The sequence below is a fragment of the Pteronotus mesoamericanus genome, unplaced genomic scaffold (genome assembly GCF_021234165.1).
Source record: "Pteronotus mesoamericanus isolate MK-2021 breed Mesoamerican mustached bat unplaced genomic scaffold, CSHL_Meso_final contig_74, whole genome shotgun sequence".
Classification (NCBI taxonomy): domain Eukaryota; kingdom Metazoa; phylum Chordata; class Mammalia; order Chiroptera; family Mormoopidae; genus Pteronotus; species Pteronotus mesoamericanus.
Window position 1 is genome coordinate 38317208 of NW_026555247.1, and position 22450 is coordinate 38339657.

The following is a 22450-nucleotide window of genomic DNA, read 5'->3' on the forward strand; positions in this document are numbered from 1 at the left end:
ATATTTTCTTTATTTTTACAATCTGAACATTTCCTTAAAAATCTATTTGAGCAGCTAGTAGTCTCTTAAATATATCTTAGTAAGTCCTATTACTAGTACATATACATTCCAAGTTTCTATTTATGTAAATACCTTCTCAATATTCATGAATATATTTTTTATTCTGCCCTTCAGCCATCTAATATTAAATTTGATTAAAAGAGTTTTTCAATTTCACTCAAGCATTCTAATACCTAAAGAAACCAAAAAATGTAAGAATGAGTTAAAGATGGGAGAGACTTCAAGCAATAGTTGAGTTCTAAGTACAGTACTTTGATTTTGAGATTTTTGAGCCTGGATTCCATTAGTTATAGCAGAAGTGAAAAAGGAAGTTGGGTCCATAAAATTTGGTAGATGGATGTAGTAGAATAACTATGTTTAAATTAAATGATTTTATTATTTTAGACACAATAATATTCATGATAATTATACTAGAAACACATAGATAATAAATAGAAATAGCTCTTTTCCATATTTTTCAAAAGTATCTTGCCTAAAACTGATAAAGACTAACCAGTCATTTATTGCTTTAATTAATGCTAAAATGTAGGAAATATATATTTTACTATTCTAAAGAATGAAACTTCTTAGAATTAAAAAAAAGTAATATAATTTTCTTTAAAGGGATTCTTGCTTTCCTGACAAGCATAAGGCAAACCACTGCACAGATTATCTTGTAAGACTTTTAGATCATTACTGGTAACAGGTCAAAGAATGACCCCCAAAAGTATTTGTCTTAATGTCCCAGAAAACATGCAACAGGGAATTAAGGTTTTAGGTGGCATTAAGGTCGCTAATCTGCTGACCTTGAATGCGGAGATAGTCTTGGTTTATCCAAGTGAACTCAATGTAATTACATGCGTCCTTAAAACAGAAGAACTCAACGTAATCACATGTGTCCTTAAAACAGAAGAAGAGGTAAAACTGTGGGTCAGCGTGGGCAGAGAGAAAAGGATATGACACCCTTTGCTGCCTCTGACAGGTGTGGCCCTGCACAAAAACCAGAAAGAGTCCTCAAGGAGCTAAGCATGGCACCCAGTTGACAGCCATCAAGGAAACGAAGACCTTAATCCTACAAACACAAAGAACTGAATTCTGCCAACTCCCATATCCAAGAAAAGGGGTCCTGCCCTCGAGCCCAGAAAAAGGAAGGCAGCCCTACAGGCACTCCACGCTTCACCTGACTTGACTTGCTGACGCCCATACCAGATGTCTTGAGGTAATTGATTAGTGTTAAGAAGTGAAGTTGGTGGCGATTGGTTATAGAAGCAATTGAAAAAGAACATATTACTCTTTCATTTGCATTTGACTTTTCACACTAATGAAAATAATCACAGTTAGAACAATTACATTTATTTTATGTAATTTTAGTGCTGTCGCAGTGCTTTTGGAATGCAAAGTAACATCTGCATGTACTCAACATACTTACAAGGAGCTTGTAATGAAAATTCAAGATGCTCTCTACTTACTTGTTTGAAACATAGGTTTATTGTCATTAACATCAGAAAGTTTAATTAATACACTCGTCGTTCCAGAGAGTGCTCCCGGCAGGCCGATCCTGTCTTTGGCTTGGATAATTACCCAATACTCATCTTGCAGCTCTCTATCCATTTTAGAAGATATTCTTACAACGCCTTTAAAAATGTGATAAACTCCAGTTAATATTTCATTATGAACCATGGCATCTTCCTAGGAATTTCTTAAGAATTCAACCATATAATCATACTTCCGACACATTTCAAACCACTATGAATGTGCTAGACACTGCTCCAGAGAAAAAGTAATAATACTAATAAATGAAACAATTCTGCCTAGATTTCAATGTGTCATCACAACATTAAGGACATGAGTAGACCCTCAATAAAATCCCATTTTATGATAACCCACAGGTAGAAAAGAAAACTGTCTTATTTTTACGTCAACTATTTTCTGCTGTCTTCTCGAGTAAAATATTATTGTGCTACAGTTACCTTTTCTTCTTAACTTGAAATAAGATAAGTTATTCTGGGTAAATGTGTAAATTACAATATCAAATTTATGTAAAAAAATATTGTGCACCTGTGATGTCTATTTTGAGTCTTGATGTATAAAGAAAGGATGGTTTTTGACACATAATTATGATATGTAGCATGGTTCGACTTTTCAAAGGATGGTTGACTATATTATTGCAATCTCATTATCGGCTCTGCCTAACACAACTTTAAATAGAAAATTATTTCAAAATGTATGTCTGATACAGATGCTTTCCAGAAGATAAACTAGGTAAAATCATATTCTGTACCATTTATTTGGTATTTTTATTTCAGAATTTAACCTGTTATGATATTAATCATGGTTGAACTATCGAGTGAAGTGTGCTTTGCAGTGAGTTTGCAAAACAAATTTTGAGTTAACTGTCAAAAAATAATTATCCATAATCTACCCATAAAGATGAATCTATATACTGATATTTAAATTCAAGATGAACCATGATAAATATGGTAATGAATGGCCACTTTCTAGAAAATCAGTGAGTGAAAAAATTGTCACTGAATGAAACCTTGGAAAGATTTCAGTGGTTACAAGGGGAACAAAGTCCTAAAGAATTTGGGAACACCTAACAAAAACATGGGAAAGATAATGACCAAACCTCAAATATGTCTGGAGAAAAAGAGTTCATTAAAAAAAAAGTGTGGTCTCAGTTTTTTTTTTTTTTAATAATAAAATAGACCACATTGTGACAGGGTTTTAATTGTGGAAAGAGTATTTTGCAATTATAATCTATTATGTGAATCGCTATGAAGACTCTCAAATATAATAAACAGATGCTGCTAGTATCTCCCTGTGCATGACTCAAGAGAGAATTGTTTCATATTAGCAAAGGAAAGTAGTATTAGAGCTTCTGACATATATGATATATCCAAAGATGTAGAGACCAGAGAAGGAGTGAGAGGAACATAGAGACCTTTTATCCCTGTGTGTGGGGGCTTCCATGACCTTTGTCCACTTTATTTTTAACTTTTCTTCTTACCTTCAGACTGAACAAAGGATATACAGGGTCCAGCACAAAATAATGCCCCTTTTTTATTACAATATCATAAGCATGTAATTCCGTAACATAAAAATATCACACTCAAGCACAACTTATGGCACTTTAGGTGAAAACTCCAAATTTGTATCCATCTTATGCAAGACACTCACATACCGTACCAACCACACTCCATGGTGTTACTGCTGCCGGACCCTGTATATTCCCCAATCTCCTTATATATACCCCAAAACTCACAAGTTAATTTTTAGGGGGCTCTCATTTTTCTTGCTGCCCACTCCACCTCACCTCCATTAGTGCCATTCATAGCTTTAGCTAACTTGTTCAGTACATTTTTTAAAAACAGCAATGGCTGGGGAAAAAAGACAGTGCTTCAGAACGGTCAAGAAGCTCCAGTATGACCCAGCACATGTCTCTTGTTCTGATACCTCACTTCCTCCTCTCCTCCTCTGTGCTCTTCCACACTGGCCTTGAACCTAAGAGCTTCGCCCTGCTCCCATCTTGGCAATGGCTCCTACATTCTTCCCGTGACCTGGACGCCCTTCCTCTCTTTGGTCCTAGGCCACAGGCTCTGCTCTGCATCCTGGTTTCAGTGGGTTCTGTCATGACCACACAGTATCAGTTAGTCTTCACTTTTTTTGTCTTATTGGATAGGGTTTTTTTCACTTAATAATATTCACAAACTGAGTATATGTAGTCATGAATATTCACATGTTTAATATACATTTGTAAGTTCTAGGAGAGAAGTGCATGTTGTTTGTTTTTGCTATTATCTTTTTTAGGTTATAATGTTCTAAATTCAGTATGTTGTACAATGCCTATTACATATTCAACTCTTCTCAACCAAGAATGTGTGAGGGAATTAAAACATAATGTCTTAAGGAATCCATCACATGTATTAAAATAGCTTTTGTTTTGTGCATCCAGAATATTAGAAGCTAGGTACCATCCTCGGTAGAATTAAAAATATAGTTACTCAAATTCTATTTTTCAGAATCTCTCCCAAGAAAGCTGGTTGATAAAGGCTGAGATATTTATTATCTGTTAATTAAATGAATTAATAAGAAATGTTTCAAGGTCCAACAAAATGCTCTAATTCTTGTAAGCTTTTCATGTCACCAAGATGGAAAAATAATTTGCCTCTTATTAATAAGCATAACAGTTTCCTTCTTTTGACACCTGCCACATTCTTGGAGGTTAGTTACATACTTTTATGACTTTTCTCTTTCCATTTCTAAAAACCATAAGCTCTTAAAGGTAGGATTCATATGGGCTTAACCGTTGCTTTGGACGTGACAATCACGTCCAAATGTATTTGACAAATGTATTTGAAAGAATAAAAAAATCTGTAAAATGAAATAGTGTCATGTAATTCTTATGTATTCAACTGATATATTTAAAAGACAAGAAACATGTCCTATTCACTTTATAAAATATTCAATTAATCAATGAAAATTGGAAAAGCAATTTTAGAAATTCAAGTATAAATCTAAATAAAAAATAGATAAAATGCAACAAGACTTTTTTTTGCAAGTGAATGCCTCATATCAGTTCCTATATGTAGCTGCCAAGTCCTGTGTGATGTTAGTCATTTTGGTTTGGTTTGCAGGTGTGTCTCTTTGTGGTTTTAGTTAGTATTTCCATGATGATTAATGTGGTGAGCATTTCTAATATGCTTGTAGGCTTTTTGTCAATTGCTTGTAAGTTCTTTTCCCTGTGTTTTTAATTGGGTTATCTGTCATTTTCTAATTGATTAGCAAGAATCCTTACACATGTCTTATTCCCCTACACAGACCATTTGTGGTATGGATGTGTAAAATCCAATCTTTCAACCTCAGAAAGATTAGCTAGAAGACGAAAAATGATTGTGTTTAAAATACAACCTATTTATTTATTTGCATAACAATAGGTATGTTACACATGTTTGTAAGCTGAATATTTTTGCTCTTATGTTTGCCTACTGAGAATTACATAGAATTGCACTTTGCTTCATTCATAAATACCTGTTTTTGCTTCAATGGAGAAATATGGTTGGCCTTGCAGTAAGCTGTACACGAGATGAGCATTATGGTCAGTGGAAGGATCGTCAGCGTCACTTGCTGTCACCTGGATGACAGACGTCTCTGAAGAGAGAGTAAACAGTTGCAAGAAATTCAGACCCTGGTATGCCCGAACAATCAATTCAGTTCTGTAGAGCATTCTTTCTTTAGCAAGTACGATGATGATATACAGTCAAATACTAGCATACCTCTTTGTTTGAGTTTCAAAACTATGTAATACATTTCTGCAGACACAAGAGAATATATCCTCATACAAAATGGCTCTAATTCCCATATACACTGTAGAATTTTAATTAAATCTATGACATAATTTAATGTAACCATTGACCAATCCATTACAATGTGTAATTCAGATTTTTCAAAGGTGTGTGGTTAGTAGAGAAATTAAAAAATTGGAAACACTTTCCTTCAAAATTATGTTGTGATAAATAACTCAAAAAATTGGAGAATGTTGATAGAATATTAATAAAGATCATTTAAATGAATTTGAAGTAGTATCAAGTTGAGGAGAGGAATAACTATTTTGCCCGCTTAATTCCCTTCTATAAACTACCTCCTTGCTTATAAACTTTTTTTAAGTACAAAGCAAAATCTATCAGATACTGATAAACACTGGCATTAAAATCTAGTAGCAATCAATAAAATATAGAAAAATAAGTACTTGTACATTTAAAATTAATGCTCAAATTAAATTTCTTTAAAAGTATTAAGCTTTTTCATTATTACTATGGAGTCTAGCATTATGGATCTCCCTGAAAATTTGCATTTATTGATACATCATGTGCCACGTCAGTAAGAATGGTAACACAACAGCATAAAATCAAGTGGCCTATGTGATTTTCTTGACAACTAGCACCATGACTTTTTTCATTACAACCTAGAAACTCTAATAGCAAGTCCTTGCATTCTTCAGTGATAAAATTGTTGAAACTTTATCATGGACCTTATGTATGTAATGTTTGCTGGCTTTTTTTAAAAGATGTTATTTATTTACTTTTAAGAGAGGGGAAGGGAGGGAGAAAGAGGGAAACGTTGTGTGATTGCCCCTTGTGCGCCCCCTACTGGGGACATGGCCTACAACCACGCGTGTGCCCTGACTGGAAACCAAACCAACAACACTTTGGTCTGCAGGCCAGCACTCAACCCACTGAGCCACACCAGCCAGGGCTGCTGTTTTGTTTAATATTTTTATGTTAGTTTTTTAATACTTGTTTTATAAGGCAAAACTACTCAAATGTACACACATTCATTTCAAACATTTTAAAATATAGCCCTGCTACTTGTAACAACACTGATGGACCTTAAGAACACTATGATAAGTAAGATCAGACAGAGAAAGGAGATACTGCATGATATCATATGTGGAATCTAAAAAAGCTAAACACATAAAAACAGAGGGTAGATGGCTGGTTATCAGGGGCTGGGGATGGGGGGACTGAGGAGTTACTGATCAAAGGGTTGCATCTAGAAGGTAAGTTCTAAAGAGCTAATGCACAATAGAGTGATTATCATCAAATATATTGTATTATAAACTTCAAAGTTGCTGAGAGATGAGATCTTAAAGGTCTCACTACAAAAAGAAATAATGACTATGTGATGTGACAGAGATGCTAGCCAATGCTTCTGTGGCAAGCGTATTGTAGTATATAAATATATCAAATCAGCACATTGTACGCCTTAAACTTTCGGAATGTAATATTAAAATTATATCTAGATAGATAGATAAATAGATAGATAGATCGATCGATCCTTGAAGTTATTGTGAAGCTATTCCAACAAAAGCTTTCTTAGGGACTATCAGTTTACGCAGTTTGTATTGGGCAAGATGTTCTTTTAACTACTCTTCTGTGGACACATCGTTTACTTCTCCTACAAGTTCTCACTGTCTCCATTTAATTTCTCTCCACAGGGATTTCCCAACCCTAGTTTCTAGAACTAGGCTACTTGTATGCAGCTCCAGGAATGATAGTCAAAAGCATGGTATGGTTAGCTATTGACCAAAAGAAATTCTTAGTATTAAGACTTTTTATTTTCTAGCATGTTATTTCTTATACTCCACGGAAGAAGCTACAAGTAAAAAGTAAATATGTACCAAATTCACTCTAGTTTATTGTAATGCACCTACTAATAATATTATTAAAAAAATAAAACATGATTGCGTGTTTACCACCTGAGGTTCACACCCAAAACAATATACATTTGATGTATTGCAGAGTCATATGTTTGAAACCTATGTAATGTTATTAACCAATATTACCCCAATATTGATTTAAAATGGTGAAAAAAATTAAAATAAATAATCAGGGACAAATGTTTCTAGAAAAATTCCAGAAATAAAATAGGATTAAGCAGAGCTGTCCTGGTTAAAACTGGACATGAGATAACCCCACTTTAGAATGCCTGTGACCATACTAAATGACCCCCAGGACCGTGTGCACGGGAGAGTGGGGTATGTGGGTATTGAACTGCCTCACCCTTATCTCCTACCATACCGTCTTGCAGACACCATCTTGTAGTTGGAGTTGGGAAGTTCACGGCAACTCTTAAAAATTTAAATTAGCTGCATCCTTGAAGTTGAATTAGAGAGGAATGCAAACCAGAAAGTGCTAAAAGCCTTCTGAGTGGAGTCACGTTATCTTAGTCAAATAGTTTGTAAGAGCAAACAGTTGCATTTGCTGCCCCAAAATTTTCTTAAATCAATGTTTATCTATTCTGTTTAGTGAACAGAAGTTTAACTGCAAAAAATATTGTTCTCTCAGAATAATACAAATATAATATTCAATAGCATAATCCCGGGTTCTATTATCACAATGATAGTTGATGTTGTCTGCCAATATTGCCCTTAAGAGACTTTTTCAAAAATGCAAATTTAAAATCAGTTTTATCTTCTTAGCTAGCTATTGAATCTTTAGAGCTTATTTTATTTTGCAAAATAACTCTATGAAAATAAATTTAAGGTGATATTTGACTTTGCCTACTTTATCAGACATGCTGTATTGGTCACATAAGAAGTAAACTCGTACCAAGTGCTTGAGAGAAAAATCATAGTTTAGTACTCCCATTTAGAATCTTCATTTGCTGACATACTTTTTCATTGTTATGACATAGATAGAAAATTATAATGAAGTAATGGTATGTTAATACAAAGAATTTATTATGTATGAGGAGTGACAAATTATGCTTCCTGTGTTAATGTTAATAAGCGCTAAAACTTATAAAAGTACATAAAATTTTTGAAGGTTGCAAGCATTATTGATAGCATCAATTATATTCTCAACACTTCAGACCTATTTACCCATCGAGAGTAAAATCTGATGTAAGAATAGTGCAACTCTGCCAATGTTGATTTACATGGATTTCAGTACAAACCAGAAGAATTACAGAGGACTGAATGATTCTCACCAAAATGTTGTTTAATATTAGTAGCAAAACTGTATAAGATGACAGTGTCTCATATTTCACAGAGAATGCTTTATCTTCTCATTATTATGGGAGGCATCCAAACATAAAAATGCAAAAGAGTGATAAATTTTGATATATAGACTAGTTTAAATATCATGTAAGCAATAGAGAAGCCAGCAACCTGTGGCAAAAACATTATGTATATAAAGTTTGCATTTATTACAGAATACTATATAAACAGCATGCTAGAATTTAATATTGTGCTTGAATGCCAAGACTTGAACTGTAGATTTCAAAATGACTCATTTATTTTTGTATGTAGTATTTTTGTTTTAAATTCAATGCTAAAAATATTATCAGGCATTTCTTCAAATGAAGATATAAATTGTCTAACAGAAAAGCTATTCTTACTTGCAGTTTTAGTATGAGTCCACTTTGATTAATCTGCAACACATTTATTAAGAGGATGTGGACTTGTATAATGGTCAAATTCAAATTCAAAGTAAACAATACTCTTTCGATGTATAGCCTAAATCTGTGGTTATGGTAACAACAAAAACAGATATAAGATATGAGATGATATAGTAATTTTCAGAAAGCTAACACATGAGGGGAACGATGGTTTAATCCATGCACCTGTTCCCTCCTTGACTCTGAGAACTTACTTTATTAATATAAGGATTATTAATTATTTACAAGTATTGATTTGCCCATCCTTACTATGTTTATATTTGAGATGCAGTTACGTCACAACCTAGAACCTCCAGATGAAGCTCAAGAAACAAATGGAATTTCCCTCTTGTCAGCATAAATTTGCAAAGTAATCTTTAAATAATTTTGTCTTCTGCCCATAATCACCTGGAAAATAGGCCATTCTTATTATTCTTGGGTTGCAGTTTTGACACTTGTAACTTTAATAATATGAGAGAATTTAAGTCAAGTAAATTGGTCTGTATTTTATAAACAAATAATAATATATTAAAAAAGAACATAAAGATCAATCCATCATAGTCTACATCACTTTCGAGTCATGTATCCAAATGCATAAGTTCCATAGGATCTAATTATCATATCTGACATATTTTAAGAAACAAAGATTTTTATATTTATGAAAAATTTCTGCTACATGTTATTCCTTATTATAATTCATGAAAAAAATTGAAATCTATATAAATTTTACACAAATTTAATTCAACTTCCTTTTTATAATGGCTCAACCTTATGACATATTTTATACCATGTTGATGATAAATATTTTTAGAGTGAAGTTTTTTTCAGCTTCTTTGAGATATAATTAACATGTAACATTAAATAAATTTAAGATACATGATGATTGATACACACATATATGAGGGAATGATGATCACAAAAAGGTTAGTTAACATCTCCAACACCTCACATAATTACAATTTTGTTTTCATTGTGAAAACGGTTAGGATCTACTCATTTAGCAACTCCCAAGTATATGACACTGTACTGTTAACAGTACCGTACTATGTATTATGTCCCTAGACTCTAATCATCTTATAACAGGAAGTTTGTACCCTCACCGGCTTATGAATCAAACATTCAGGTTCGGGTAAAACAGGTTTTGAGCATGGAAACGAAATTTTAAATGACTATAATTGGATCACATTTAAGCTACTCACATGTTAGTGAATTGTATAAGTTAAATTTTATTACATATTGTGTTATCAAAATGTTCTGACTCAATGAGTGAGTGGACCAATTTTGCATAACCACTATAATTTCCCCCATATTGTGAAGACATTTCTGATTCCCAAGGTAGTCATTTCTTATGTCTCATGAAAAAATATTCTGCATGTATTGTATTTAAAATATTTATAAAAGTACCCTTGGATTTAAAAAGGAACTTGGAAGTGTATACAGTTTCACAGAGATATTCATTCAATTTGTTTAGTCTTTAGTGAAGACACATGTTTAGTCTTCATGTTTCATGATTTTGGTACACAGAGAATTTTTGTTTTTTATATTGATTTCCATTTTTCTCTACATATCTGTAAGGATGACCATTTTTTCCTTTTAGGATATAAAAGTATATATTATCTTGGAAAATAAAGTTTTATACTGAAGAACTAGTAAGTGAAGAAGCTAAAGAATTTTATAGATCACTCAAATAAACATGTTTAAACTTTTCCGTATTGCTTTGAAGACAGAACACATTTTAACAAGATGAATAATTTATCAGTGTTCATAAAAGTTTTGTAGTTTCATTTTTCAAATATTTAACTTAATATGCTTATAGAAGGAAGTACAAATGTAGAATTTTCAAATAATTCACTTCCAAAGCCTATGCTCAAAATCTTAAATCTGGTTTCCTTGTTAATACATGTTTGATGTAAATTAAGATGTAATACCTTCTGGAGACATCTCTGGTACAATGGCCTCATAAGGCTCCTCCAGGAATTTTGGTTCATTGTCGTTGATATCCGTAACTCTGATGGAAAACTCAGACTCGGGCTCCACAGTCTTCCCAGTAGCTGTGTCTATCACCTGGGCTCTCAGAGTGTAGAGGTCCCGTTCCTCTCTGTCAAGCTTCTCTACCACAAACAAGTCACCTGTTTTTTCATCAATAACAAAAATACTTCCAGCTCCATCTCCAAAAAGCTTGTACTGGTAATTGTTGTTTTCATTGCCTTGCTTATATATTGGCTACAAGTGAAAAGAGATCATTTAGTTTCTGGGCATGTCAAAAGGGACAATGAAATTGTCATGATTTTATTTTTCTTGCCTCCTTATTATTCCCCAAGTTAACAAATCCATGCAATCCTTATATTATGTTAATTAAGGTATAGTGTAATTTTAAGATTAAATTCTATAACCAGGTGTATTCTACTGAATTCCCAAAAATATCTCTCGCCTATGCTCTCATTACTTTTACTTTTTAAAAGCAAAGTGAATCTGTTTATTACTCAATACTGTTAATATAATTTTTAATTTTATATATAAAAAGAAAGGTTATTATGACATAGGTAAGAATGGTTGTATGGTTTTTGCATTTCTCCATTATTTTAAAAGGGAAGGTCTGCTATAAGCTCCTAATTATTGTGAATCTATGGTTTTCTTGTTTCATCACTTTTGAATACACCTTTCTTCAAAGTGAAAGCCTCTCTGAAATTTTACAACATTCATCAAGAAATACAATATTAAATTCATCACTTTTCTGATAGCTCAAGGTGCAATGTATTATTCTGAATTAATTAATAATTTTTCTATGTGGTTGGGGAGAATACCTGCAGATATCTAAAACAACTAATTTTAATAATTTTAATAATGTGTTGAATATCACTGTCATGCAGTAAAAGAAACAAATTGTTACTAATACTAATAAGATAATTAAAAAGTTCTGTCTCTTTTAATTTGATAATTTTTCATTATCATAGAATAAAAAAGAAGCCTCATGACCTAATAAGAAATTAAGGAAAACAAATGTCCTCTCAAATAAACATATCAAATGAAAGCAAAACATAGTCCATGATTTTCAAATATCATTTTGATGTAGTTTGAAAATTTGATTCAATATTATAAGTCAAATTTAGTAATAAATACATGCATTTCAAGTATATTTAGAAGGTAATTTCCGTTGGTCAGTGGGCTTAATCTTTTTAAAGACCTAGATTTAAGTTAAAAGGAAAAAGGAAAAAATAAAATTTTGAACACCTGTCCCTTAATGTCACAAGACGCAGAAGTTAAACACATTTTAATCCCATGGATTCTAGTATTATAAAATTCCTATATTTTCATTCAAAAAATATCTTCTCAATTAAGCAGTTATCATCAGTTTGGCAAATCAACATGACTTGAATTTTTTACTTAATTGTGCTTTCCAAACGTAATTGTTTTAAACAAGTAGATCAAAAAATAAGTTCTGTTGGACGCATCAGCCTCATTTTATTTTAATGAGGTTTTTTTAGAGGAAACATATCTGTTTGACTATTTTAATAACTATGTTTACAGAATGAAAAAAATAGGCAAAACCAATTGCCATGTGAAAGGAAATAAAAGGAGGGGAGATGTGTGTAGGGAGCAGGAAAATGAAAACTAGAGTATGCGACAGCCAGCCAGGGAGGAGTCCAGTTCCGATGGCCCTGGCGCACTGCCCTGCAGCGCTGCACGGACCAGGCTCACCAGCCAGGGACGATCAGCCCGCCGCCCCTTTCAGGGAGTGCGGAGCACTTGGAGCCCGCGGAGCCCAGTGTGCACGCGGTGAGAGAGCCTCAGCTAGTAGCAGAAGCTTAATCACGGCCCTCATTCATGGCTCTCCGCCTGTGATGTACCGGCAGTCATCTTGGAACATAAAAAGGGAGGAAAAATACTACTTGCGGGCACACACAGTTTGAAATTGGTCCATTTGCCTAACATCCTAAGCTAAGCCTTTGGTTGCATGTCCGTGCTGATGATGGACTAGATAAGCTCCTATGGTATCTGGACACCAGGCTAACTCTGCAGCTCTCCTGAAAGGGTTAGAAAAAAGGAGTTAATGAATTTTGAGTCCTTCACCCTTTGGGCCCAATTAAATTTTAGTGCCAGTTAATTAGCGGTTAAACTTACTTCAGTCCATTCATCTAGTGAAAGAGCTTTACAGAAAAAGACAGGATATTGTAATTACCTCTGTTTAAAGAAAATCAACGAATAATAAAAACCAAAAACATAAATAAGAACTGTTCTTTCTCATAAAGGAAATTCTTTAAACTATATTCTTATAAGAAAGTGAAAATAATTATTCTTTGTACTTCAACTTCACTCATCAAAAAAATAAAATAGCATAGGCTCTTGAAGCTACTTAACTGTAAAAGGACTTGGTATTAATCTGCTTCATTAAAAATTAATGAGGGGTAGATCAACCCCTACTTAGCATAATAGAAAGTCAGGCTAAATACCGTTGGCAATATTATTGTTCTCAGTGTAGTTGCTGGGATCCATTACCAAAAATAACACCATTAAATGTCCAGATGTCGATGATGGAGGTTGGCTGCACTTTTACGTGGGAGACAAGGCAGTGAAATTGGAAAGCCAGAGCTTTCCTCTTCCTCCAGCCTCTGCGGATGCCTTCGTTGCTAACAGATCTGAAACTATTACTTATGACAGTATTCCAAGTTTTCTAAGGGTTCTATGGAGAAAATGTAAAAGTCTTCAAATACCGAAACTACCTTGACTCATTTGTTTGGGTTTATACAACATTACTTCCTGCACTGTTTTCAGAAAATCAGTACCTGGTCAATGAAATGATTAGTCCTGTTCATTTCCTCTTGTACAAAAATCTGTTTCCACACCCAGTCACTCCTCACCCTCTGATGAGACCCCCCTGGGTGCTTGGCTTCCTCTGTTTTAGAGTTTTCGGTGGCTGTAAGGCAAGGCCATAGGAGAGGAATTCCCAGCATAAACGGCAGCAATAAGCAACGATTCATTCTGCTCCTTGGATTCCAGCTGACGCTCTTCAGGAGAGACAATATGTTGCAAACAAAAATGCGATAGAGAATAATTTCTCTATAACCTTTGTAAACTCTTAGATAACTTTCATGTCCTAAGGAACAAGAAACAAAAGACAATTTGGCATTTTAAAAATAACTTCTCACATAATTGCTAAAGAAAGGATATGATTTTTGCATCCATAAAAACAGAACAAACATACACATTTAATTTATGATTCAATTAAGCTAGTTAATTATATCTCGTAGCTCAGCAACAACTTGAATAGAATAATTACACGTTTCTGCTCACTGGCACTGTCCAGTTTAAGCTGTAGTCAGATCTGCCCGAAGGTTGGGAAGTTGCTCTGGTAGTCTCCTTGATTGATAGCTGACACCGAGCTAGACTTTTTTTTTTAAACCTGTTTATTGCTTCTATTTTATCTCAGTTTAAAAACAAGCAAACAAACAAAAATTACCCCATTAAAGCAATAGTCAAGTCCAGGCCAGTGGAGGGAAATGTGATATGTCTCCTCTTTGTCAATGGAAATATGTTTAATTTTACAATTTTCCAAAGTATCGTTTATGTAGTATTAAACAAAAAGACAATTCACCTTAAAACCCAGGGAATTTAATAATCACTTATCCTAATGTTGTAAAACACTGTGAAGAGAAAGTCAGTGCATGATAGTTAAAATTTTGTGCTATGAAAGAGAAGAAATTAAATTGCTTTTATCTTAACAAAGAAATAATGTGATTTTAGAAAGTAAATACAAAATTATCGTGTCTGGGTAAATATGACTGAATGTTTTTAATATGTAAGACTAAAGATGAAAGGTATGTTCTACTATATACTATTAACAAAAAAAAACCCTCAAACTATGAAAATTTCCATTTAAAACTCTCTGTTTACCTGGAGGTTACCTGGAGATCATACCAGCTCTTTCTGAAATGACTTATCATTCGCACCCTTTTATGTAAATGAAAAGCTTCGCATTTTCCTCATCTACTTTGCACCTCCATATAATCAAATTGGATTTGTTTGTTTGGGAATCATGAAGGAAGAAGAATAATTTTGTCAAATCTACAATGGAATTTAATGTTGTAATCACCAGCAACAACAAAAAACCATAGAGTTCCTATTTCTGTTAGGAGTGTTCTATATGATCTTGTTTTGAATGTTCATGTATTTCTGTACCACCCCTGAGAGATTTCTTAGGGCTTTGGCTCTCGTTAGGAAGAGTTGAAAGGCACCTAATTAAGAAAGAACACATGGTGAAGATGCTGTGGTCTCCCTGGAGTTCCTTCTAGCCAATGCATTCTTTGATATAAGTTTATCTCATGAAGGTCATAAAGAAATGCAGATGAGGTGAAACTTAAATTTCATCCTTATGTTGACTGGGATTCAAGTAATATCTGTTGTTTAGAAATTGTTAAATATGTATATTTAAAAGCTTGTGAATAATGAAAACATTTGTAACATGCAGTTTTCTTTATTGGAAAATATTTTGCATAAATTTAATAAATTATCACTAACAGTAATATTAAATAAGCCTATAATGTTGGGCAAATGACATTTTTGTCAACTTTATATTAAGATATTTTCATGCATGTAGGGGTAGAGAAAACGGTGTAATAAATACCTAGAAACTATTACTCAACTTCAAAATTATCAAAGCTAGAACAATCTTATTTCATTTATGTACATATCCATTTTCTGATATTAAAACAAATTTCAAACATCATAGCATATTAACCATTCCTTACACAGAGACATATACATACACTCTGGCAAAAATGCTGTGTATCTGGGTGTATTTATCCATTTAAAAATCAAAATTAAATATTAAAATTAAGAATAAGTCTTTAATACAATCAAATATTTAACTACTGTTCAAATTAAAATATTTAAACATCTCTGATTCAGGTTTCAACTATGTGCACTCAGTGTGGCTTATTGATACGCTCCCTTTGTTTCATTTAGTCCATAGGTTTTATCACTGTAAAATTCAATTTCATTTTTCATTTTTGAATAGGACAAACACTGTGACTTATCCTGTAGCGTTTCCCACAATAAGGATTTGGCTAACTATATCTCATCGTGTGATTTAATAGGTTTGTTTACTTCCTATAAATTAGTAGAGGCTTCATTAGATGCAGTTTTAAGTATTTGTCAAAAATACTGAGAGGTGATGCTCAGTACTTCTTATTTTGTGATGTCTGGAGGCATAAAATATCTAGTTTTTTTTCACTTTTTTTTAGTGCTGAAGTTGTTCTTGTTTCAAGATTATTAGTAGATTCATGTATCATCAATTGGTTCATTTATTATGAGTTTCCTAGCCACCTTTTGTTTAAAAGTTTTACCAATTATTGATGATTATTGACTAAATTGACTATTTTAGTGACCACATGGTGAAATACAACAGAGAAATACAAGTGAAAAAGCACCAAAAAAAAACCCCTACATTTGAAAATATATCTGAAAGGAAAACAAAATTCACTGGATGGCTTTATCAAGAGCTTGAATACTACAGAAGAAAATATATGGTTTTGAAGACTGTTTAATAGAAATTATTCAAACCAAAGTACAGAGATAAAGTATAATAGCAAAAATAATTTTAATACATTTTAGTAATTGAGGAACAATCTCAAGTGGTATAATAGGTATATAATTTGAATCCCAAAATGAAGAAAGAGAGATTGTATAAAAATAAGAATGGTCAATGGTTTCTCAGATTTGCAGAAAAATATCACACCCCAAAAAGACTCTCAACAAAAATGCAAAAAAAATTTAGCATGTTATTTTTAAATTACTAAAATAAAACATATATAGTAAATAATAAAACCTCACCAGAAAAATAAACAGTAATTAAATCTAATAAATGTTCATCACAAATAATGCAGGACTGATAGAATGATATACATGAAGTTCTGAGAGGAAAACTTTTAACCTATAATTATATGACATTCAAAACAAGGGCAATATAAAGAAAAGTAGAAAAATTAGTCAACAGCATAACTGAACTCTGAAAATAATAAGAAATATTTTCAGAATTAAGGGCATGTGGATCTACATAATATAATAAAAATGGAAATATACAATATATAAGTAAATGTAAAAGGTTCTTTGGTTTTATTAATATTTTAGAATTTTACTGTTTATGCATTAATAACAATGTGTTGCAAAATATATGACAATGTAGAAGGAAAACCCATAATGATGATGGCACAAACAAAAATATGTGGGAAACAAAGACATCATGTAATCGAAGTGGGCTGCTCTGACAGGGGGCCGGCACACGTCCAAATCGATGCACACAATAATATCTCGGGGTAACGATGCTGGTGAAAGAAGCTTGGAAAAAATTCATATATGTTTTCATTCACATATCCTTCCAGAAAACATACCCCTATCACAGTGACAGAAAGCAGGTTAGTAGCTGAGAGAGGACGGAGGAGAGGAGGGGACAGGAAGGATGACGGGGTGCGGGGTGGGGGAGATGGAAGCCTTGGGAACCGAGGGCTAATAGCCCCTTTATCCTGACTGAGATGATGGCTTCACAGAAGGAGAAGTATGTTTAACCTATAAACTAACAGATAGTTTTTATTCCTTTATACTTGATGAAGCTTTCAAGTTTGTCCACTTGGGAGGCAAATATAAATCACATTAATTGGGGAAACATTTAAAAAAAGAAAGTTCCAATTAGGGTACTATATGATACCAATTACAGAAGTGCTTCCAAAAAATTAGAAGACGATGCCTTATGAGACCATGGCCATAAATAGATTTTGTAAAATAAGTCTAGGTAAAGAAAAGCGACATGCAAAATTTATCATGATAATTACCAAGACAGTAGGGAGAGAAAGTGGTTCAAAGTTTGAAGTTTAGAATTATCTGTCACATTTACCTCCCTCTAAAACAATCTAGAGTATATACATCAAACAGCAATACTCATTAAATCTGGGTGGCTTTTCTACCATATATTATATTTTCCTGGTTATGTGTGTGATTGAAATATTTCACAATTAAATTTAAAATTACAAGTCAAGTATAATTTTATAATCCCAGATCATAATAAAACAGGTATGTGTATCCTTTCATTTGAACTTTTCTGTATAAAAAATACAAAAAAGAAATGCAGCAATAAAAATGTCTGAATGATGAAATAATGTGGCCTTGTTTATACTTTTCCACATTCTAAATTTTCTATAATGGTCAGAAAAAATACTCTTCTATTTCAGGAGAAGAGAAAACATTTCAAATAATAGTCCACTTGTGACTGAAGAGTGTTGGCAGCTGTCAACAGTGCCAGACTGAGAAGTACTCAGGGCTGAGTCCAGGATAATAAGGAAAAACGCTATCAATTAGTATTCTGCAACGGTCCCCAGAGAAACAAGCAGTGACATTTTTGCCCTACATCTGCAATTCTGGTTATATTTTCCAATCAGATGAATACTTAAATAAAAACCAGCATATTATTCTAATACGGAAAAAAGAAAATCATGCTAATACTCTCTCAAGTTAGTATATTTACATTTACTCTCATTGCCAGAATCTAGGCACAATTACTTACATTTATTAAATAAAATGTAGAGTGCAGTATACTTCAAAATATACAATGTAAAATATTAAAATGACATTGATATTAATATATTATAGAAATTTTACTAACAGTAAAATAATGTTATTTTCATAAACATTAATATTATTTCCAAGTAGAATCATATAGCTTTATTATTAAAAATATATTTCATCTATTGTATTACATTCATATATGAAAGAATTTATATCTAGAAATTTTAAGTGACCTTCTCAATACTAAGTAGTTATTTAACAGGAAAAGGTAGGACAGGAAACCTAATCTTAAGGGCATAGAGTGAACAATATGTGCTATGCTTTGCTGAATGGAAGAAAGAAAATTCATAGATATCCAACATCATGCATAATGTCTGTCACTATCAGTTCACCTTTAGAATTTGAATAAAGATCTATAATTTGCATGATAGTGTTTGGGCACGCCTTGAAATCAGACATTAAAAAATGTTTTCTGTTACCCCCTTTTAGGATACCTCCTTCCCAGTTAATCTCAAGATTCATGAGACTAATTTTTTTTTTTTAAAAAAAGGAAGAATAACTCAGAATGATGGATTTGGTGGTTGTGAGGGGGAAGAGAAAAGCTGAAGCTGGGGAAATGTGGGTGGGATAAATATAGAAACTTAATCCTATTTGCGATCTCTTCAAAATCAAAAGAAACTTGGCAGCCTCATAGAGTGACTCTTCCCATAAGGATTTGTAACTGGCTTTCTCAGAACCGCTATTAGGCAACACGGAAAGAAACGTGAGTGGGTACAGCCTGCGTGCCTAAGTGAGAAGGAAGCCACACTTCCGCACCCAAAATGATGATGAACCATGTGCCAGCTCTCTTTCCCAGACCTAGAATATAAAAGATCATTCTGTGTCCCATTTATGAACTCTCCCTAAACCCTGCACATTTACTGTCAGAAATAAAAGCTGTGTGCTACAGATAAAGCCACGTAAAGTCAGAATGCCTGTCTACGGATGTCTCGAGCCTCCTGGGACAGGACAGCCTTCTCCCGTCGCTGTGTGGCGTCCTCAGAGAGGGACCAGGGGCGCCCTTCCAGGCCTGGACTGGCCATTGTGAACTTGGTTTTTGAGCAGCAAGGGGGGCTGTCCTTTCATGAACAGCACATGTGTAGTGCTCAGCACTGACAAGAATTGAGCCCGAGTATGCAAAATATTCTAGAATGAGAGGAGACAGAGTTCAGTTGAGGAAATACACGCTGGCAAAACCACATTTAAAAAAATCTGCATCCCACTTTCTCCCCTCTCTCTAACTACCAGAACATGGTTTCTCCTTATTATTTCAAGGTTAAATCTTTGTATGCCTCTGTACTGAAGATTTGTCTAAAACTCCATTTGGACTCTATTTCTAATTATATGTTGGGGATGTAATTAATCTGTATAAAACTCAATTATGTCTTTGCTATTTTGTAATCTAATATTAATTTAGTCATTACATGTCCATAGGCTATTTCTTACACTTCTTTTCCAATGTGATTGCAGTCAAACCTGGAAAATATTTTCTTTTATGAAATACCTTTTTCCCTTAATGTTCTTCTAAAAATAAGTAACAAGGACAAATAAAGCAATGCTTTATTTCTAATATCCAAAACATTGTTCTAATGTGACTTACCTTATTTAAGGAAGCACAACCCATGTATATTCATCTATATTTTTATTTTTGTTTTATAATTTTAAAACACTGGAAATTCCCTATCTTAAATCTATTCATTTGGAGAAGATACATAAAATTGGTCTCACAGTTGACAAGGACACAAGTGAATAAAAATACATTTCAAAATTCATGTTCACATAATGTTATTCAGCCACCGAAGGCAGTGCTGTGAAGTCGCTTTAAAGGGGACCACCTTTGCACTGTTGGTGGGAATGCAGACTTGTTTGTAGCCATTGTGGAAAGCTATATGGAGAGACCTCAAAAAATTAAAAATGGACCTGTCTTTTGACCTTGTAATCCCACTTCTGGGAATATATCCGAAGGATCCCAAAACACTAATTCAAAAGAACACAAGCACCCCTATGTTCACTGCAGCATTATTTACACTCACCAAGATATGGAAGCAGCCCAAGTGCCCATCAATAGATGAGTGGATAAAACAACTATGGGACATTTACAAAACTGAATTTTACTTGTCCATAAAAAACAAAAAAAAATTTTACCCTTTACAACAGTATGGATGGACCTGGAGAACATTATGCTAAGTGAAATAAGCCAGTCAGAGAAAGACAAATACCACGTGATTTCACTCATATGTGGAATCTAATGGATGAATTGAACTAACAAGCAAAACTGAGACGGACTCATAAATGGAGAACAGATGACAGCTAGTGGGGGGTGCTTAGGGGGTGAAGAGATTTAGCAAAAAGGAAAAAGGACTCATGCACATGGATAATAGTGTGGTGATTGCTGGGGGGAGGGGGATATAAGGGGACTAAATGTAATTAAAAAAGTATAATAAAAATTAAACAAAAATATGGTTGTAACATTTTTCTTAGGTGAAAAATAAGAAATTAACTACATATAAAATGATTTCACTCATTTAAGGAAAAAAGACAAATGTCGAGAAGAAGGTGTGGAGGGTTATGACCTCATAAGCAGACAGAAATCATCTCTGAACTGAAGAATTAGACATGAATTTAAATTTCCCTCACGTATATTTCTGTTTAAATATTTATCTGATTAATACATACATAATGTTATAATAAATTATAAAACTATTTCACATAAATATAACTTTTTAGCACCATAGTGAAGATCAAGGGATTACTGTTTATTGACTCTGGGGTTATTGTCCCAAATATGTTGAGCTGAAAATGTGAGCTCAGGAGCATTATCTGCACAGTACGGTGACAAGGGCTAGAACTGTTGCCACCCTCTGGCTGCATTCCTGTGGCCAATTGGCCCACCCACTGCATGCCTCAGTGACATCCTGGGAGAAGTGAGGGTAGTAACGGTGCCTACCCCACAGGCTTGTTATCTTGATTAAATGAGAAGATGCCTCCAGGATTCTCTCTGACACCTACTAGGTGTTCTGTGTTTAAAACTAACTAGAAAAATACCTTCCTATGCGTGGGTGGTAAAAATCGGATCACTTCTGTTCTTCCAAACTTTGAAACATTCAGCTGCTGCTATTTCTGCAAACAATGCACATGCATGTAAAACTTTATAAATGACTATTGCAAAAATAGGGTAGGGTACATTATCCCTGATGCATGTGTTCTACATGGATTTTCAAATGATTTGAACATCATTATATTTTTTTCCCAAGCAGGGCTAAATGACTATGACAAATAAAAATTGTCATGCTTGAAGCAATATGTGATATTGCATGGGCATATATAGGCTGAAAATGATCCCAGTGTGACTCAGAACAATTATGTTTTCAAAGAAGACTAATTATGACTTAACGGATGAAAATATTATAATCTATGCACTTATACCATTTGTAACCGGATCTAATTAGAAATTGTCTTTTCTATGACCTCTTCTTGGTTACATAAAGATAATTATTCCATCTGTGAAAACTTATGAAAATATAATGTATTCTAGAAGTCTTGTGGAAAGCTGAACTAAGCTGAGCTACACCAGCTTCTCATAAAGAAAAGTAGATGGCAATTAATATAATGTCTCCATCTTTAGAAAACCATTGAGTAGGCCTGACCAAAATAATATTTCAGAAGACATAGTTAGCCATGTTCAGAAACTTCCAAAGCTTAAATTTAAGGAAAAAAAAAAACTTAAAATTAGGGTTTCTAAAATGGCCCTTAAAAAAAAGAAAACTTTTACCTTCCTCAATTTAAAGAAGCATGTCTAACCTCTTACATTGTTGTCATATGCAAGAAACTCAGTAAGAAATATACAGTAAAATGTAGCTCATGGGGCCGTAAGTGG

The 22450-nt window shown here is 33.4% G+C and overlaps 1 protein-coding gene across 1 annotated transcript in view; it reads right to left on the bottom strand.

Annotated features, from left to right (window-relative positions):
• CDH19 (cadherin 19) overlaps positions 1 to 14031 on the bottom strand; it is a 30947-nt gene extending 16916 nt beyond the window's left edge. The window contains exons 1-4 of the mRNA XM_054583887.1: positions 13764 to 14031; positions 10908 to 11202; positions 5071 to 5190; positions 1509 to 1673 (exon numbers count right to left, since the gene is read on the bottom strand). Coding sequence (XP_054439862.1) covers positions 1509 to 1673; positions 5071 to 5190; positions 10908 to 11202; positions 13764 to 13958 — 775 coding nt within the window. The 5' untranslated portion in view covers positions 13959 to 14031. The remainder of the gene's footprint in view (positions 1 to 1508; positions 1674 to 5070; positions 5191 to 10907; positions 11203 to 13763) is intronic.
• Between the last annotated feature and the right edge of the window lie 8419 nt (positions 14032 to 22450).